Source organism: Ornithorhynchus anatinus, chromosome 1 (assembly GCF_004115215.2).
Source record: "Ornithorhynchus anatinus isolate Pmale09 chromosome 1, mOrnAna1.pri.v4, whole genome shotgun sequence".
NCBI lineage: Eukaryota > Metazoa > Chordata > Mammalia > Monotremata > Ornithorhynchidae > Ornithorhynchus > Ornithorhynchus anatinus.
The window spans coordinates 39,895,762-39,912,459 of record NC_041728.1 but is presented as its reverse complement, the minus strand read 5'-3'; the positions used below and the strand labels follow the sequence as shown (position 1 = coordinate 39,912,459).

At 46.9% G+C, this 16,698-nt stretch overlaps 1 protein-coding gene across 6 annotated transcripts in view; it reads right to left on the bottom strand.

Moving 5' to 3' along the window:
- GPATCH2L (G-patch domain containing 2 like) overlaps positions 1-16,698 on the bottom strand; it is a 108,190-nt gene that overhangs the window by 30,257 nt on the left and 61,235 nt on the right. For all 6 annotated transcript variants that reach the window (XM_029047647.2, XM_029047734.2, XM_029047854.2 and 3 more), the window contains 4 exons: positions 9,353-9,420; positions 5,501-5,677; positions 2,974-3,053; positions 238-305 (listed from right to left, as the gene is read on the bottom strand). In XM_029047647.2, coding sequence (XP_028903480.1) covers positions 238-305; positions 2,974-3,053; positions 5,501-5,677; positions 9,353-9,420 — 393 coding nt within the window. The remainder of the gene's footprint in view (positions 1-237; positions 306-2,973; positions 3,054-5,500; positions 5,678-9,352; positions 9,421-16,698) is intronic.

Sequence of the window (16,698 nt, the reverse complement as noted above, 5' to 3'; positions counted from 1 at the left end):
TCGGGGGCTTCTTTATAATAAAGCTCCTACATTTTAAAGGCAAAAGTTCACATATGGTTCTGCAAAAAGGGCAGGGAAGCTTCATAAGGATCTAATACCATGTGGAATGGCTGCTTCAGATACAACTCATCAGACTTCCTTCTGATGCAAAGCATAAGACAGAACAGTGCCATGTAAGCCTAATCTTTCCTTTTCCTAAAGCCCAAATCAACCAATCAGAGGAAAACAAGTGCTTACTCTTTCTGACGTGGGTCATTTATGATGTGGCTTAGCCTTTCGTGGCCCAGGCTGCTCAGGCTGCTTTCCTGAAAACATAGAAAGAGGATTCTCAGCATCATCACAAATACTGGCCCTCCCAATAATCAACTTCCGTCATTAAGAAAACCAGCTCAAGCTCCTTTCCTAAGATTGGCCCACCGGCCCACTGAACACCGCTGGTCCAAAGCCGGCTAAGGAATCACAGCTAACAGGCCCGACAGTGAGTCAGTCAGTCAACTGCATTCACAGAGTACTTACCGTATGCAGAGCACTGTGCTAAACTCTTGGGAGAGTACAGTGTAACAATATGACAAATTCCTCACCCAAGACAAGCTTTCAGTCTAGTTCTTCAGAAGCAGGGGTGTTGGGGTCCTCTCCACCCCCGCTGTCAAGTCCTGGCGGAGCAACACAGCAGCGGCCAACTCCACGTGGCCCGCTGCTGAACAGTGAGGGCCCAGTCCGGCCGCAGTACCCCGGGAGAGCCGTTCAGTAAAATGGGATGCAATTCCATCACCGAGGAATATCTCCCCGTCCCTGCCAATTTTATTCTCCGGCCTCTCTGGAATCCAAAGCCAGTCCCCGCTTAGGGGGTAGCCTCTCACTTTTCCAAGTACAGGACCAGCGGTGATCACAGAACACAAAGAATTAGGAAGGGACCGGTCTTCTTACTTGAGTTATGTAAAGGAAAGGAGGAACTCGGCCTTCATTCGGAAGGAGAACCCATGATCTATGAAGGCTAATCAGCATCGCTGAAGGTACCCAAAATGATGGAGGTGGACAGGAGTTGTAAACGCACGCATAACTCAAGTCTGTGCAGGCACCGGTCACGTGAAGAAATAAAATTCCTGAACATTCTGGGTATTCTGTGCGTTGGACGGAGTAGGTGGATTAGCCAAAGCATTTGGTGCGCATCTTAGCGTAACAATTTGCTGCAGAAAATTAATTTGGGGTCAGGTTCTGGGCGGGAGTGGAGCTAAATGAAAAGGTTTCATACCCTGTATTCTTCATCCCATATGGCCATGCCTTTTGGTCACAGACACAGACGAGGTAAGAGGGCCAGGGGGAGGATGACTGAAAAATGGGCTATTTGTTACAGCGGAAAAATTATTAACTTAAAGTGCCGTAATGTTTAAATTTACAGTTTATTACGGTGTAAATTACAAGCCGTACTTTCTGTAATTAGCAGCTCGCTAGCGGGGAGCTGTGAATGAAACTCATTATTTATGATTACAATTTAGAAAGCGAGATGGGGGGAGGAAGGAGAAAGTGAAGGGGGGCGGTGGAGGGGTGGTGGCTGAGGGTTGTTGGGGGAGAAGCAGTGACCTCCGCTGCAAATGACAAATACCCCTTTAAGGTGATGAAGATGAATTAAACAAGTAAATATTATCCTACTCGTTTGGAATCATTAAAAGCACATCCAGCCAGTCCCAGTTCCCTTCTGAAGGAGGGCTGAGGAGAACCATACAGGTATCTCATATTTTCCCCACCAGTGGAAGACTCCTATTTCAAGTGGCTAAAATGAAGCCAGGAGGGAGGTAGGAGGTGGTAGAAAAGTGAAATGGCCCCCTCTTCCCAAAAGCTCCTCCAGGAGATTTCACCAGGGGAAAAAAAAAAGCATACATTTTAATGTCTAAACTGAGCTTCCAAAGGGTAAAGGGCTAAGGTGTTACCCCAAGAGAGATTAGCCCTCTGACAATCATATGGAAATCTGGGGTTCACTGAAATTAACCTGAATTCTCTTACTCAGCATTGTAGAAAACAGATGTGCTCGCAAATGCCCTCTGCTTCACGGCCAGGCGTCCCCCCTTCTCCCCAACCCCCGCCTTGGTCTTGGTCCTGCTTTTGCAGTTCAAAAGCAAGGGCGGGCTGTCCAAACCCTTCAGGATCCGCACCAAAGGGTTCCCAGGGGGTCCATGGTTTCTCACTGGGGAGCAGAGAGATCACGACCGGTGTTCTTTGAAGAGTTCCAGAAAAAAGACTGACTCCAGACAGTGGCCATGAAATCTGAGTGAACTTGACAGAAGACTTAAATTTGGAATTTCAAACTGGTGATGTTGACATGGCAGTGAGAGCCACTGCAGCTGGATTTCAAGAAATAAAGAAGCACAGAGTTAAAAATAGAAGTGCCACCCATGAGAAGGTCAGTAAAGAAGTTCAGATTCATTTTTAGTGAACCTTTCACTGACTAATCCTCATTTGTCAAAGTTAAGCTACATCCTCTGAATGTTTTTGTTTCACTTCCCAAATAATCAAACTTCTGTATCGGGACCTAAAATGCAGGCTTAGGTTCCAAAAGAGCCCTGAGGATTCCTGATGACTGGGAATGACATATCTGACTGAGCAACAGTGTGGGAAGCAGTAAGAAGAAGAGAAGCAGTGTGGCTTAATGGAAAGAGCAAGGGCCTGGGAATCAGAAGATCTGGGTTTTAATCCCAGCTCCACCTCTTGCCTACTCTGTGACCCATGGCAAGTCATTTCACTTTTCTGTGCCTCAGCTTCCTCATCTGTAAATTGGGGAAAGTGTCCATTCTCCCTCCTATTTAGATCATAACCTTCATGTGGAACAGGGACTGTGTCTGACCTGATTATCGTGTACCTACCCCAGTGCTTAGTACAATACTTGTTATAAATGGGCACTTAATGAAAACTGTAATTACTACAAGCACAATAGACAGTATCCTCATGACAGCCACTACATACAGCAAAAGGGATTACCTTGCCTCCAAGTCTCCTCCGTCCCTTTCTGAGACATCGTGCGGCTGCCCCAGGCAGACGATTTAAGCGTGCATGGAACCCTGGAAAATAAACAGGAGGGGCCTGAACAATGCAAGCAGAAAACAACTTCTTAGATAACCCCTGAAAGTAACGAAGCTCTATGCTGTCCAGAAGAGGCACTGGGAATTCATTTGCACCCTGGTTCCTTGTGTCTGATCTTCAGTCAAGTATTTATTTAGTCTAAAAGAGGAAAAGCAGGTTGAAATATATAATCAATATCTCATTTAACTTGGTCTCTAGACTATAAGCTCCTTATGGGCAGGGAACATGTCTACCAACTCTGCCGTAATGTACTCTCCCAAGGGCTTATTAAAGTGCTCAGCCCACAGTAAGCAATAAATAACACTGATTGATTTAGTCCTAGTTATTAAAGGGGTCTTTGAAAAGTGTGTTCCCTCCCAGGTTTTCAGGAGATGTTCAGTTGTGTTATATTAAAAGCTTCATGCTAGAACCTTCTTGGGTTTGATCTGCCACGTTCGCTAGGTTGTTACTGCCCAGTGGCTTTGATCTGGAATCCCCAAGGTCACAGAGCAGACAAGTGGCGGAGCCAGGATTAGCACCCATGACCTTCTGACTCCCAGCCCCATGCTCTATCAAGTACACTATGCGGGATCCTCTCTGCATGCCACAGTTTCCTTGATGGAAAATGGGGATAAGATATCCATCCTTTCCCCTTCCCCCCACACCCTTAGAATGTCAACCTCGTATGGGACAGAGGTGGAGTCCAATCTCATCTTGTACCTACCCCAGCTGCTCAGCACATTGCTTGGCACGCAGAGAGTGCTGAATACCATCATCATTACTATCATTATTCTAGAACGAATATATGTGGGTCCACTCTTTCACATTCTTTCTTTAATAGCACTTTAGGTTGTAGGATACAAACTACTGGGGTGGCTGATGATGGAACATGAGAAAAGGACTGGCAACCAAAGAGAGAGGCTGACATCAGGACGTTAAAACACAATCAGTGGTATTTACTGAGAGCACAGCACTGTACTAAGCACTTGGAAGAGTACAGAACAATAGAGTTGGTAGACCTAACCCCTGTACACAAGGAATTTTCAGACTAGAAGGGTAGAAAAACATTAAAATAAATTCAGCTAGTACATAAGTGCTTTGGGGTGAATATCAAATACTTACAGATTATGGATCCAAATGCACTGGCAAAACAGAAGGGAGAGGGAATAAGGGAAAGGAAAGCTTAATCAGGGAAGGCCTCTTGGGGAAAAGTGATTTTAATAAGGCTTTGAAGGTGGCGAGAGTGGTGGTCTCTCATATATGGAAGGGAAAGAGTTCCAGGCCAGAGGGAGGATATGGACAAGGAAGTCAGCGATGAAACAGACGAGATCGAGGATCATTGAGTCGGTTGGTATTAGAGGACCAAAGTGTGTGGCCTGGGATATAGCAGGAAGTTAGTGATGTAAGGTGGAAGTGGGAGAGCTGATTCAGTGCTTTCTAGCCAATGGTAAGGCGCTTTTGCTTGATGCCGAGTGGATGGGCAACCACTGGAGGTTCTTAAGGAGAAGGGAGAAGTGGATTGAATGCTTTTTTTAGAAAAATTATCTGGGCAGGAGAGTGATGTAAGGACTGGAGAGGGGAGAGACAGGAGGCAGGGAGGTCAGCAAGGTGGCTGAGGCAGTAGTCAAGGTGGGTTCTAAGTGCCTGAATCAGTGTAGTAGCAGTTTGGATGGAGGAGAAAGAACAGATTTTAGAGCTGCTGTGACAGTAGAATCAACAGGATTTGGTGATGACGAATACGTGGTTTGAATGAGAGAGACGAGTCAGGGAAAATGTCAAGGTTACAGGCTTGTGAGACAGGGAGGATATGGTATTGTCTACAGTGATTAGAAAAACTGGGGGGAGGGCTTGGGAGGGAAGATGGGAGTTCTGTTTTGGAAACGCTAAGTTTGAGGTGTCGGCAAGACAAACAGAGGTGACCCGAACATGGGAGGAAATGCGAGACCGCTGAGTAGGAAAGCGATCAGGGATGGAGATGTAAATTTGGGAGTCATACGTGTAGAGATGGCCATTGAAGCTATGGGAGTGAATGTGCGCTTCAAGGGAATGGGTGTAGATGGAGGACAGAAGAGAACCCAGAACTGAATCTTGAGGGACTCCCACAGTTAGAGGATGGGAGGCAGAAGAGAAGCCTGCGAAAGAGAGCGAGAAGGAGCGGCCATAGAGACAAGAGGCAAACCAGGAGAGGGCAGAGTCAGCGACGTCAAGGTTAGACAGTGTTTCTAGGAGTAGGGGGTGGTCTATAATGTCAAAGGCAGTTGAATGGTTGAGGATGATTAGGATGGAGTAGAGGCCATTGGACTTGGCAAGAAAAAGTCACTGGTGACCTTAGAGAGAGCAGTTTCCGTGGAGTGAAGGAACAGAAACCAGACTGGAGGGGCTCGGGAAGTGGGGAGGGAGAGGGAGGGGCTAACCTAAAAAACAGACTTAAGTTTCCCAGCCTCACCTCTTTGGGCCGGTCGAGACGGCAAAAGGAATGTAGAATCAGAAAGCTTGTCGAGGCCCGAGTCCATCCTCTCCACCTCAGATCGGTGATCTGGTGCCCACTTGGGTAGGAGGTTGGGGAGAGTGAATCCGGAGACACATTCTCCTTCATAGAACCAGTCACTCTGCTCATCATCCCCTAAAATAACCAGAAGGGCAGTTACTCCTGGAAATTCCAACCTCTCCTACAATCACCCAGAGTCAATGTGTCATTTGGAGCTACCACATTCTAATTTACACTTTTGAAGGAAGCGATGGTCACTACAGAAGCAGAGATTATTTTAATCTCTCCTCTCCATCAAAACAAGCATGAGTAGACTGGCGCACTGAGAAGCAGCGTGGCTTAGTGGAAAGAGCATGGACTTGGGAGTCAGAATACGAGGGTTCTAATCCCAGCTCTGCCACTTGTCTGCTGCGTGATCTTGGGCAAGCCATTTAACTTCTCTGTGCCTCAGCTACCTAATTTGTAAAATGGGGATGAAGACTGTGAGCCCCACATGGGACAATCTGACTACCTTGTATCTACCCCAGTGCTTAAAACAGTGCTTGGCACAGAGTAAGCGCTTAACAAATACCACCATTATTTAAAAGCAGCCCAATAAAGCCACCCTGCATTAAACAGAGTTGTTATTAAAAAACCTGGTCTATTCTGTCCCACTGAAAAAGACTAATCGAAGGTTCTAATCCCTAAATATATCTTCGAATGCTAATTTGGAAGTTTCTGAAGTTCTCTCTCCTCCCACTTCTGTGTGGTCAGTAGATAATACATGCAAATCTATGTTGCTCTCTTTCCAAGGGATTATTACTAGTATGGGGACAAAGGTTCAGTGCTTAGCACAGAGTAAGCACTTGACAAGTATGATGATGATGATCATCATCATCATTATTATTATTGAGGAGTCCCTCAGATGTCTCTGCTATATTGGCACACCTGCCTACCGACCCTCCCAATCCACTTTCTCCAGATGCAAGGTTAACCTGCAGAATCTTACCTGCAATCTCATATATCCTCTCACCCCCATGACCTCTCTACACAGATGTCCTGCCGGCACCTCAATCTCAACGTTTCTAAAAACAGAATTCATCACCTTTCGCCCTAACCTCCCCACTTTCCTCGACTACACCAGCACCCTCCCGGTTTGAGAAGCTGGCAACTCCGCTGTCATTCTTGACTCTTCGTTCTCCTTCAACATTCACATTCAAATTATTGCCAAATCTTGCCGGTCCTTCCTACCCATTTCACCTTCCTCTCCATCCTAACAGCTACCACCCAGATAACAAGATCTGGTCACCTCGCAGCTACACTATTATGTCAGGCTGCTTGCTGGTCTCCCTGACTCCAGCCTCTCCCTCTCTAATCTATGCTACACGGATCATTCTTTTCAACACATTGCTCGTCTCAGCTCTCATCCTTAAAAAAACCCTCTGGCTTCCTGGGGTTCTTTGCATCAGAGAAAACCCCCCTCACAATCAGTTTCAAGGCTCTCCCACCAACTCGCTTCCCAACAGGCCTCGGCTTTCCCGCCATCTGAAGCCCTTCTAGAATCTCACCTCCTCCAGCAATCCCTTCCCAGGTCATTCCCTGCATTCGAAATTTTATACAGTCATCAGCCAACTCTAACACTTATGAACTCACTTCTACCTATCCTCAGCCCTTGTGCGTGAAAACCAAACTGGACAATCAATTATTTAACTATTTCATTGTACGTATTTTTCATGCCTATCTCCCTCATTTGAGTGTAGACTCCTTGTGGGCAGAAAAACATGTGACTTTTCTGTTTTGTCTTTCCCAAGTGCTCAGTACGGGGCATTCCATCAAATATGTGCTGTATATATATACTACTACTCACACTACTTTAGGAATGAAGGGCAGTAGGAAACAAACAAAGAACAGGAAGCTCTACGGGAGCATTGAAAGGGTTAAAGGACAGATTAACCCTGTGGTATACTGAGTCCTCCCGGGAGCTACTCTGGACCTGTCAGTCACCTGAATTGTCAGGGCCATGGGCCTCTTACACCCAGCTTAGTGACAACTGTTAAATCACTGTGGAAGTCTCCAAAAGGCAGAGTTAATATAATTAACAAAGCTGTGTCTTGGTGAATGATCTTCACCCGATAATATTCCCATTAGAGCAGCTCAGCCCAGTTTCCCCTTAGGAAACACAAACTGAGATAACAGCCAAGCAGCTACCTCCTTGAGAAGCTCACCCCAAAAAGGCAAGCGGCTGAGCCTGGGCTATTTTAATAAGATTCTCTGCTTTTCCATATATCCTTTATGTCAGTATTCCCCCCCAGAAGAGCTTGCGAGCACATTCTGTTCAGGCAGGAAACATTTTTAAACGATGAACGGCACACACAGTCCTGGAAGGGGGACCTGTGTTTCCCGGGTAATCCTGGGAAATTGCTTTAGAAATACCTAAAGAAGACTGAGCAGGAAGGGACCTTGAGAGGACCTCTAGACTACCCCCGCTTCAGGCGGGGCTCTCCAGAAACCACCCTTTTACAGATGGCTATCTAGCCTATTTGTAAAGATCCCCTCCTTGGGGAAGGAGACGCCACAATCTCCTTTGATAATCAGTTCCATATTTCAACGAGCCAATCTGGCAGACAGTTCTTTCCAGTGTCTAACCTGAATCCTTCCTGTTGCAACCAGGCCCCATCTTCTCGGCCCTAAGTAGGGACGGCAAACAGCCCGTGACTAATGGTTGGATGAGGTCCCTTCCTCGTTCCTCTCTTTGGACTTTGAGGCTCTGAGGACCATGACCTGAGGGGTAGTGGAGACTGAATGGAGTTGGGTGCCATGGTGATGTCTTCTAAACACTAACTCCTTACATAGGAAAGGCAGTTGGGGGAGGGCAGGGGGAACAGAGGGTATGATCAGTAGGAGAAATCAGAAATCAGAGAGATGAGAGGAAAAAGCTAGCCTGCTCATTCAGGCTCCAGTGGCTAGCTTCGCTTTCAGGCAGAGCAGAACTACCACAGAGGTAGCTGGGTGACTCTTCGGGCTCCCTGTCGTTAAGGGTGCATTTGAGGTCCTCGGGTGACCCGAGTCCTCGTATGTCTGCCTGCAGACGCCTGGACATTTGGAGAGTCAATCTGAAAACTGGGATTTGTGGGTGTGGGATCTGAGTACCTGCGGCTAACGCATGCATGCATGTAAACACACACACACACACACATCCACATGCCCGCAATATGTGGGCAAGTGAGGGATTGCAAAAGGGGCATTAAGGCATTTCTGAGACTGCCACAGGGGAGGTGCCCCCCAAGCTGCCTTTCAGCCCACTCTAGGAAGCAGGGAGCAACTAGGGGCAAGGCAAAAGAGGAGGTGACAACAGTGGATGACCACCACAGTGGAAGGAAGATTTGCTGCTGCCCTCCCTGCCAGGGGAGTAGTGATCAGTGATCCCCAAGGGGGTGGGCAGGGGGAACGGGCAGGTGTCCCTCAGCAAGCCTGAGCTCATACCCCTGCCCCCAAACCCAGGGCCGGGTTGGTCCGCTCGGCTCACAGAGCCCCACCACACTTGGAATCCCGCCAGCCTGTGGCCCCAAGGAAGGCTTATTTCACCCACCCAACCCCAGAGCGAAACCCTTTAATGAATCATCAAGTACAGAGAGGCAATGAGGTTATGCCAGCGAGAGTCAAACTGCCCCAGAAACCAAAGTGCCTGTTTATGGCTCTTGTGAAAAGGAACGCCCCAATCCCATCCCCTTCGCTCAATCCACTGGCCAAACGCCTCACTCCAGGAGAGTCACCCCCGTAAATTCTAATTTCCTCCCGTGAACCCCGTCCATGGGCCTGGCTGAAGGTTACCTTGGCGGCCTTCGTCGTTGGTGAAGAGGCCCGGGTCGCTGCTGCTGCTGCACACGCTGCTGGTTTCACTGGAAGAAGAACAGCACCAAAAATAACCTATTGGCCCCAATTACGTGTTCGACAATCGACATTCCTTTTGCGGTTTTCACTGCTCAAAATCCAGAGGCTTGTTAACCTCACCCACACCCCCTATATGATCTGCGCACACTGGATGGGGAGTCCAAGCTACCCGCGAATGAGATGCAGCCGCTCCAGAGAATGTGGTTCCGAGAGGACAAATAACTATAAAAACTCAATCACACTTACTCAAAGGCCTTACTGGGTACGGAACACTCGCTTGGGAGGGTAGGAAAGAAGAGGACACGATTCCTGCCTCCAAGGAGCTTACGGCCTAGATGGGGGTATCGACACTTGAAAAGATTGAGGGCAGGGGGAATAATAGAGGATAGAAGACACATACAGTAAGTACCGTGAGGGTTCTGGGAAGCTAAGTCCTTGGGTGTTGCCGAAGGGCGAAATGGAAAGGGGGGATAGACGACGGGGACAGATGTGGTTTTAGAAGGGCTTTATAGATGGGGAATGAAGTGAACTGTTGGAAGTGAAAGGTGAGGAAGTTCAAGGCATGCAGGAAGGCAGGAGCTAGAGAGATGAGAGCAAGGGCACAGCTTCCTTTATCTGGAACTTATTTTTTCTCATCTTACCCACTAGATTGTGAGCTTCTTGAAGGAAGGTATGGTCTACCATCTCTACTGTAGAGAGGAATAAACACAGTGAACTAGGGTGAAGTAGGAGAAGAGAGTGGATATGGAGAAGGGAGAGAGCTGATTGAGTGCTTTAAAGGCCAATGGTCTCGATTTTCTGCTTCTGGATTTTCTTCTGAACAAAAAAGGGTAACCATTAGAAGTTATTAAGGAGTAGGGAGACATGAACAATGTGACATTTTAGAGAAATAATCCAGGCAGCAGAAAGACATACTGCTTTGAAGAGGGAAGATGCTGGAGTAGGAAGATAGGAGGCTGATTATTAAATTCATAATAATAAAAAACTCATAATCACCCTGCCAAATAGCTTTCCACTCAAAGATGATGATGATGGTACTTATTAACTGCTTACTATGGGCCAAGTTCTGGAGTAGGTAGAAGGCAATCATACCGGACACAGTCCCCATCCCACACAGGGCTCAAAATCTAAGAGGGAAGGAAATCAGGTCTCGTCCCCATTTTACAGATGGGAAAACTTAGGTCCAGAGAGGCTAAGTGGCTTGCCCAAGGTCATACTGCAAACAAGAGAAGTTGCTGGGACTAGAACCTGGATCTTCTGACTTTGAGTATTTTGCTCTTTCCACAGGATCACACTCCCCCCTTTTTTGAAACAAGCATTGTTAACCTTATTATAAAGATAACTTCAGGCACATACACGTCAGAAAAAATACAACTTTGGACTCTGAACTATCAACTCCATGTTCTAACCATCATACCTCGCCTCTCTGCCCAGCCTGTAGGTTAAAAGCAAGAACTGTACTGAAAAACTACGGGAATTTCAAGGAAGCAGATAAGTTATTCCACAGACCTAAAATAATTACCAAAATAATACAACAATGTAAATATGTACCGATGATAAAACACTTATATTTAGATGTTTTTATGTGCACATATGTAAATGTAAAGCAGGCAAACTCCATCCTACAGAACATACAACCCCGGGATCTAAGCTCATTGAGAGCAGACAAGTTCTCTGCTATACTGTTATACTGTACTCTCCCAAACCCTCGTACGGTACTCTCCCAAACCCTTCGTACGGTACTCTCCACACAGTAAGCGTTCGACAAGTACGATCGACCATTTGTTGATTTTTCCCCAGCATACATCAGTCTCCATCCTTGACAGTAAGCGCGGTCACTGCAGATAAGCCAATTCCCTCCCTAAATTCCCCTGCTCCTAGCAAGTTCTCTATCCCCTTCTCATCTGCCCACCCACTCTGGCTTTTTTTTTTCTTTTAAATCATATGGTCCTAGTTAGGTCAGTAGCCACTTCCACAGGGCTGTCCAGCACAGCACTGGCCCCTTTGTCCATTCCCACTAAGAGCACCCCTCTCCTTAGTCCTGGCCCTACCCCCAGCCCGAGAGGCGAAGGCAGAGTCATTCTGGGACAGGAAGTGGGTGAGTGCAGTCATGGCCGGCGTGCAACTCCCGGCACCACACGATGCTCTTCCCCTATCTGGCTTGTTGCCGACCGCTGAGGCTGGGGCAGCGAAGCGGCCCTACAAACCAGGAAGGGAAGAGGAAAGTGGAGGGATGACAGAACAAAGAGAGTGGAGCGCAGGGTCGGAAGGACGGGGCTGAGGGAGGGACACGGGCCGAAACAATGCTAGGCTCAGGGTGGGGAAAGGAGGGGGCAGGAGTAATCTGTGGCCTCATTTGTATTAATAGTAATATGATGATAATAATAACGGCATTTGTTAGGATCTTTACTATGTGCCAAGCACGGCCCTAAGTGCTGGGATAGATACACAAGAATTACCTATCTGTTGGGCTCCGCCGTCACATTGGGGTTGATTCTGGGACAGAACCTGACTGCAAGGAATCGATGGAAAAACATCTCTACGCTTCCTTCCCACTCAAAAATGGAGTTATCTTCATTTAGGTCCTAACCCGGTGTGCGAATGTAGATGCCAAGGCCAACTGAGCATCCCCCACCTCCTTCCATATGGCTTACGACACGTCTCACGATACCACTCTTCACAAAACAGCCATGATATGGAGGAATGAAACCCGAGGCATGAAGAAAGGAGACCAAACTTCATTTTGTAGGTTTTCTTCTTCATTCTACCCAGAAAAAAGACGCCTTGAGTCAAAAGCACCGCCATTATCTATGTCAAACGGAATTTTAGATTATGAATCCCCTGAGGGACAGGGACCGTGTCTAATTCCCAACTGGGTATTCTTTTCCAGCACTTACTACAGTGGTCTACACCCAGTAAGCACTTAATAAATGGAAAGGAAAGGAAGTGCTAAGGTCAACTCTGTAGCATGACTGTCGAGTGAGAGGTCTCGGTGAGTAAAATGAGTTAAACTCAGATAACCCTCTTGGGAACGAGCACTAAAAGGAGCGTCATAATGTGCTCGGCATAAACCCGCATCAGCAGCGCATAGTCCTAAAGCCTGTCTTCTGAGGCATACCTACAGTAAACTTTCAAGACGCGAGGCTGGCTTTAGGGCGGGTGGGGATAATCATCCCTGAACTTCTAGGCTTCAAAGGAGAGGGTAAAGGAAGGAGTGAGTTTCCAAACCAGCCAGTTCTGGGGCTTGCTTTGGGTGTGTGCTTTTTTGGGAAGAGCTAATGGCCTCCCTCCCGGTCTTTGGTTCACACTGATCCCCCAAGCACCGTCCAACTGAAAAGTTCCTCTTCTTTGGGGAGCACGACAATCTCTCTCTCTCTCACTCATTCACATTCCATGCCATCCCTTCACCCCGATGACAGAGGTCCTTTTCAAAGTTCTGCATCAAATCAAGAAGGCCCCTCCAAACACACAGACTTCACCACCCTCATGACTCCCAGGTGCTGGGATTGTTCCAACAGTAGTGCCCTGGGGTGCATTCATTTCATTTCAAGTCTCGCTAAGAGGAGTCATTCAACTTAAACATGCTCTTACATAAGCTCTTCAGAAAAAAAAAACAAGCACAAAAATTCAGGTGCATTCTCAACCTCTGCAAGAAAAAAAAATTAGTGGCTTCTGGCTTCACTTTTAATTTTTAAAATGATTCCTTTTTGAATCGGAAAAAAATCAAAATTTTATCACATCTCCTGCACATTTAAAATACCCAAGGATTTAATACTGCAGCCCTACAAGATGCTAGGTTGCCTAGTAGTATCTTAGGCAGGGGAATATAATATGCCCAGAAAAGCATCCTTGGCAAATACCCCTGCTCATGGCACAGGAAACAAAATAACCTCAACCTGCAATCCGTTTTTCGCAGCTCCGTTAAACACTGATTAATGACCTCCACTTGCAAAGGAGGCTACTTACCTTAACCATGAAATAATGAATGCTATTGATCCGACAAGCTACCGCTATAGAGTTTTATTGATCACCCAATCTTTGGATAAAATGGTCCTCATTTAGCAATTTCACTGGAGGAAACACCTGGAGCCAAGCCCACTTATAATTAAAGAGTTTGGGGGAGTTAAAGTGAGAGGTGATGGACAGAGATCTCAGCTTTCCCCCATTTATTCCTGCTCCTGAGCTATTGTTTGTGTCAGGAAGGATATTGATTTTCTATAAAAATAAGAAAACAAGAGGCAGCGAGGGGCCGCAGAAGGTCAGGCTGGGAGGGAGAAAGAGGGGTGAGCCTGGGCACTCTGTCTCTGTCACTTGCTTTCTGGGAGCAGGGAATATTGTCTTTCCTGTGACACGGGCCTCTAATACATCAGTGCAGGAAGGCTCCGGGCTGCCGGTGCAGGCCATTACCACGCCGGTTCGCTTTCCCGGGAGCAGGGAGTTGAACTACAATCAGGGTGAACAACCGTCTTTGTCTGTTAGCCCAGGACAGAGCAAGATTAAGCTGCGAATTATATCAGTAACTGCCCGACACAGGACTTGGAATCATGGAAGGAAGGACTTGGACAAATTCCTGGCTTCATCTGGAAATCTGAGTTGCGTACTAATAAACACATTAAAAAAAACAAAACCCTAAAACTGAGGATTCTAAACGAAAGAACAAAAGCTTCTTTTCTTGGATCTGTTTTATGCAGCTCCTAACTTTTGAAGGGTTGGCACGTGGGGATGTGGAGAGGCAGAGAGAGGAACTGCACGTCCAGTTCAATCCCTCATTTGGTTCTGCCCCAAAAGTCAATTTTGAAATGATTCAAGTGAAAAGGCAACTTATGAGCATCAATTACTTAAAGCAACAACAACAACAACAAAAACCCTACAACAAGTCAAAGGACCTGGGTTCTAATCCCAGCTCCACTGCCAGTCTGCTGGGTGACTTCGGGAAACTCACTTCACTTCTCTGAGCCTCAGTTACCTCATCTGCAAAATGGGAATTAAGAACGTGAGCCCCATGTGAGACACGGACCTGATTAGCTTATCTATCCAAGCACTGAGTAGTAGTGCAGCATACAGTAAATGCGTAAATACCACTAAAAAACACCCAAAAAACAAAACTCTGACATTGCGATAATAACTGGTATTAGGATGGGCATCTAAACCTAAGACCAGAGTGGGCAGTCTTGAGAGAGGGTTTCAACAGATAACACTGACTGATCGATTAATGACTGCATAACAGTTTGCAATTTCTCCACCTTCTTACATTTTGCGGGAATTGACTATGCCAAGTATCAGAGGCACCAGAACAGAGAGGACTTTGTGGGGGTGGGGTGGAGAGAAGCAACGAGCACAATTTATCTTTTAAAACTCCTAGACAAGTGCCACAAACAGACCCACTCAAGAATCGAAAGAACGATTCTGTCATAACTCACCTGCACGATGCCCTACAAAAGCCTAATTCTCTGTTTAAACATGATTATGTTTTAATGCCGCTCTGGTTTTTCGTGTTTGCACAGCAGTACAGTAGAATGGACGTGACTCACCCAGACTGGTTTTCCCCGGCTGCCGGGGTAGGGAGAGGCTGAGCATAAATGAGCAGTGGAGACAAACAGGTGAGACATCCTCCCGGGAGAAAGGTCGATCACAGTTTGAAGAGGGCGGGGATCCCTCGCCAATCGCAAACAACTCAGGGCATTAAAGAATTGCTGCAACCGGACAATGTGTAATGGCAAATGCTACTGCAGCAGGAGGGGGCACCCAAAACCCAAGGGGGAGGAATAGATCAGTTCTTGAAAGAGCATCAACTAGATTATAAACTCCTGGAGGGCGGTGATCGGGCCAACTTATTTTGTTACCCCCCCCCATCCCCAACATCTTAGTACAGTGCTATGCACACGAGATATGCTCAATAAATACCACTGATAGACTGAAAGGTCTTGCTTGATTTTGGCAAGTGGATAGGGCATATCACTCCCCTCCTCAAAAACCTCCAGTGGTTCCCTATTAACCTTCGCACGAAACAAAAACTCCTCACTCTTGGCTTCAAAGCTCTCCAACCCCTTGCCCCCTTCTACCTCACCTCCCTTCTCTCTTTCCACTGCCCACCCCGCACGCTCCACTCCTCTGCCGCCCACCTCCTCACCGTCCCCCGTTCACACCTATCCCGCCGTCGACCCCTGGCCCAGGTCCTTCCGCTGTCCTGGAATGCCCTCCCTCCTCACGTCTGCCAAACTCTCTTCCCCTCTTCAAAGCCCTACTGAGAGCTCACCTCCTCCAGGAGGCCTTCCCAGACTTAGCCCCTCTTCCCTCTGCTCTCCCTCCCCTCCCCCGGCCACCCTCTGCTCTTCCCCCTTTCCCTCAGCACTGTGCTCATTTGTATATTTTATTACCCTATTTATTTTGTTAATGAGGTATATAGCTCTTCGATTCTATTTATCTTGATGATGTTGCCTTGTTTTTGTTTTGTTCTCTTTGGCTGTGCTATCTCCTCCGTTTAGCCCGTCACTGGGCAGGGACTATCTCTGTTGCCGAATTGTACATTTAAAGCGCTCTGCACATATTAAGCGCTCAATAAATACTATTGAATGAATGAATGATAACGAGTGAGGATATTTATTCATTGCTTACTACCGCATCAAGCTTGATTTTGGCAGTTGGACAGTTGGTGATGGTATTTATTCACTGCTTACTGCTGTTACAAGCACTATGCCAAAGTGCTGGGGTAGACTCAACTAGGGGAGGAAAAAACTATTAAGAAAGAATGAGCATATCACATAACATGTGCGGGGAGGTTTGGAGAAAAAAAAAATTCACAAACCATGAACTTGAGGCGGAAAGAAAGTTTAAATCAGCTGAATGCCAGACTCTCAGTTGTCTGATTACCTGTTGGAAAATAAACTGGAAAGGGGCATAATAATGGTCCAAAGAGCTGCTATCTTTGAAAATATTCAAAAAGGGAGACAACTTGGGTTCTCAGTGTTGTGGAAGCAGGGAACGAAGGCTGACCGAGAGACGCATGGCCTCCTGGAGAAGCAGCATGGCGTAGTGGACAGAGCATGGGCCTGGGAGGCAGAAGGTCATGGGTTCTAATCCCAGCTATGCCATTTATCTGCTGTGTGACCTTGGGCAAGTAACTTGATGCCTCAGTTACCTCATCTGCAAAATGGGGATTGAAACTCAGAGCCCCACGTGGGACAGGGCCTATGTCTAACCTGATATGCTTGTATCCACCCCAGCACTTAGAACAGTGCCTGGCACACAGTAAGCGCTTAAATACCCTAATTACTATTATTATGGCC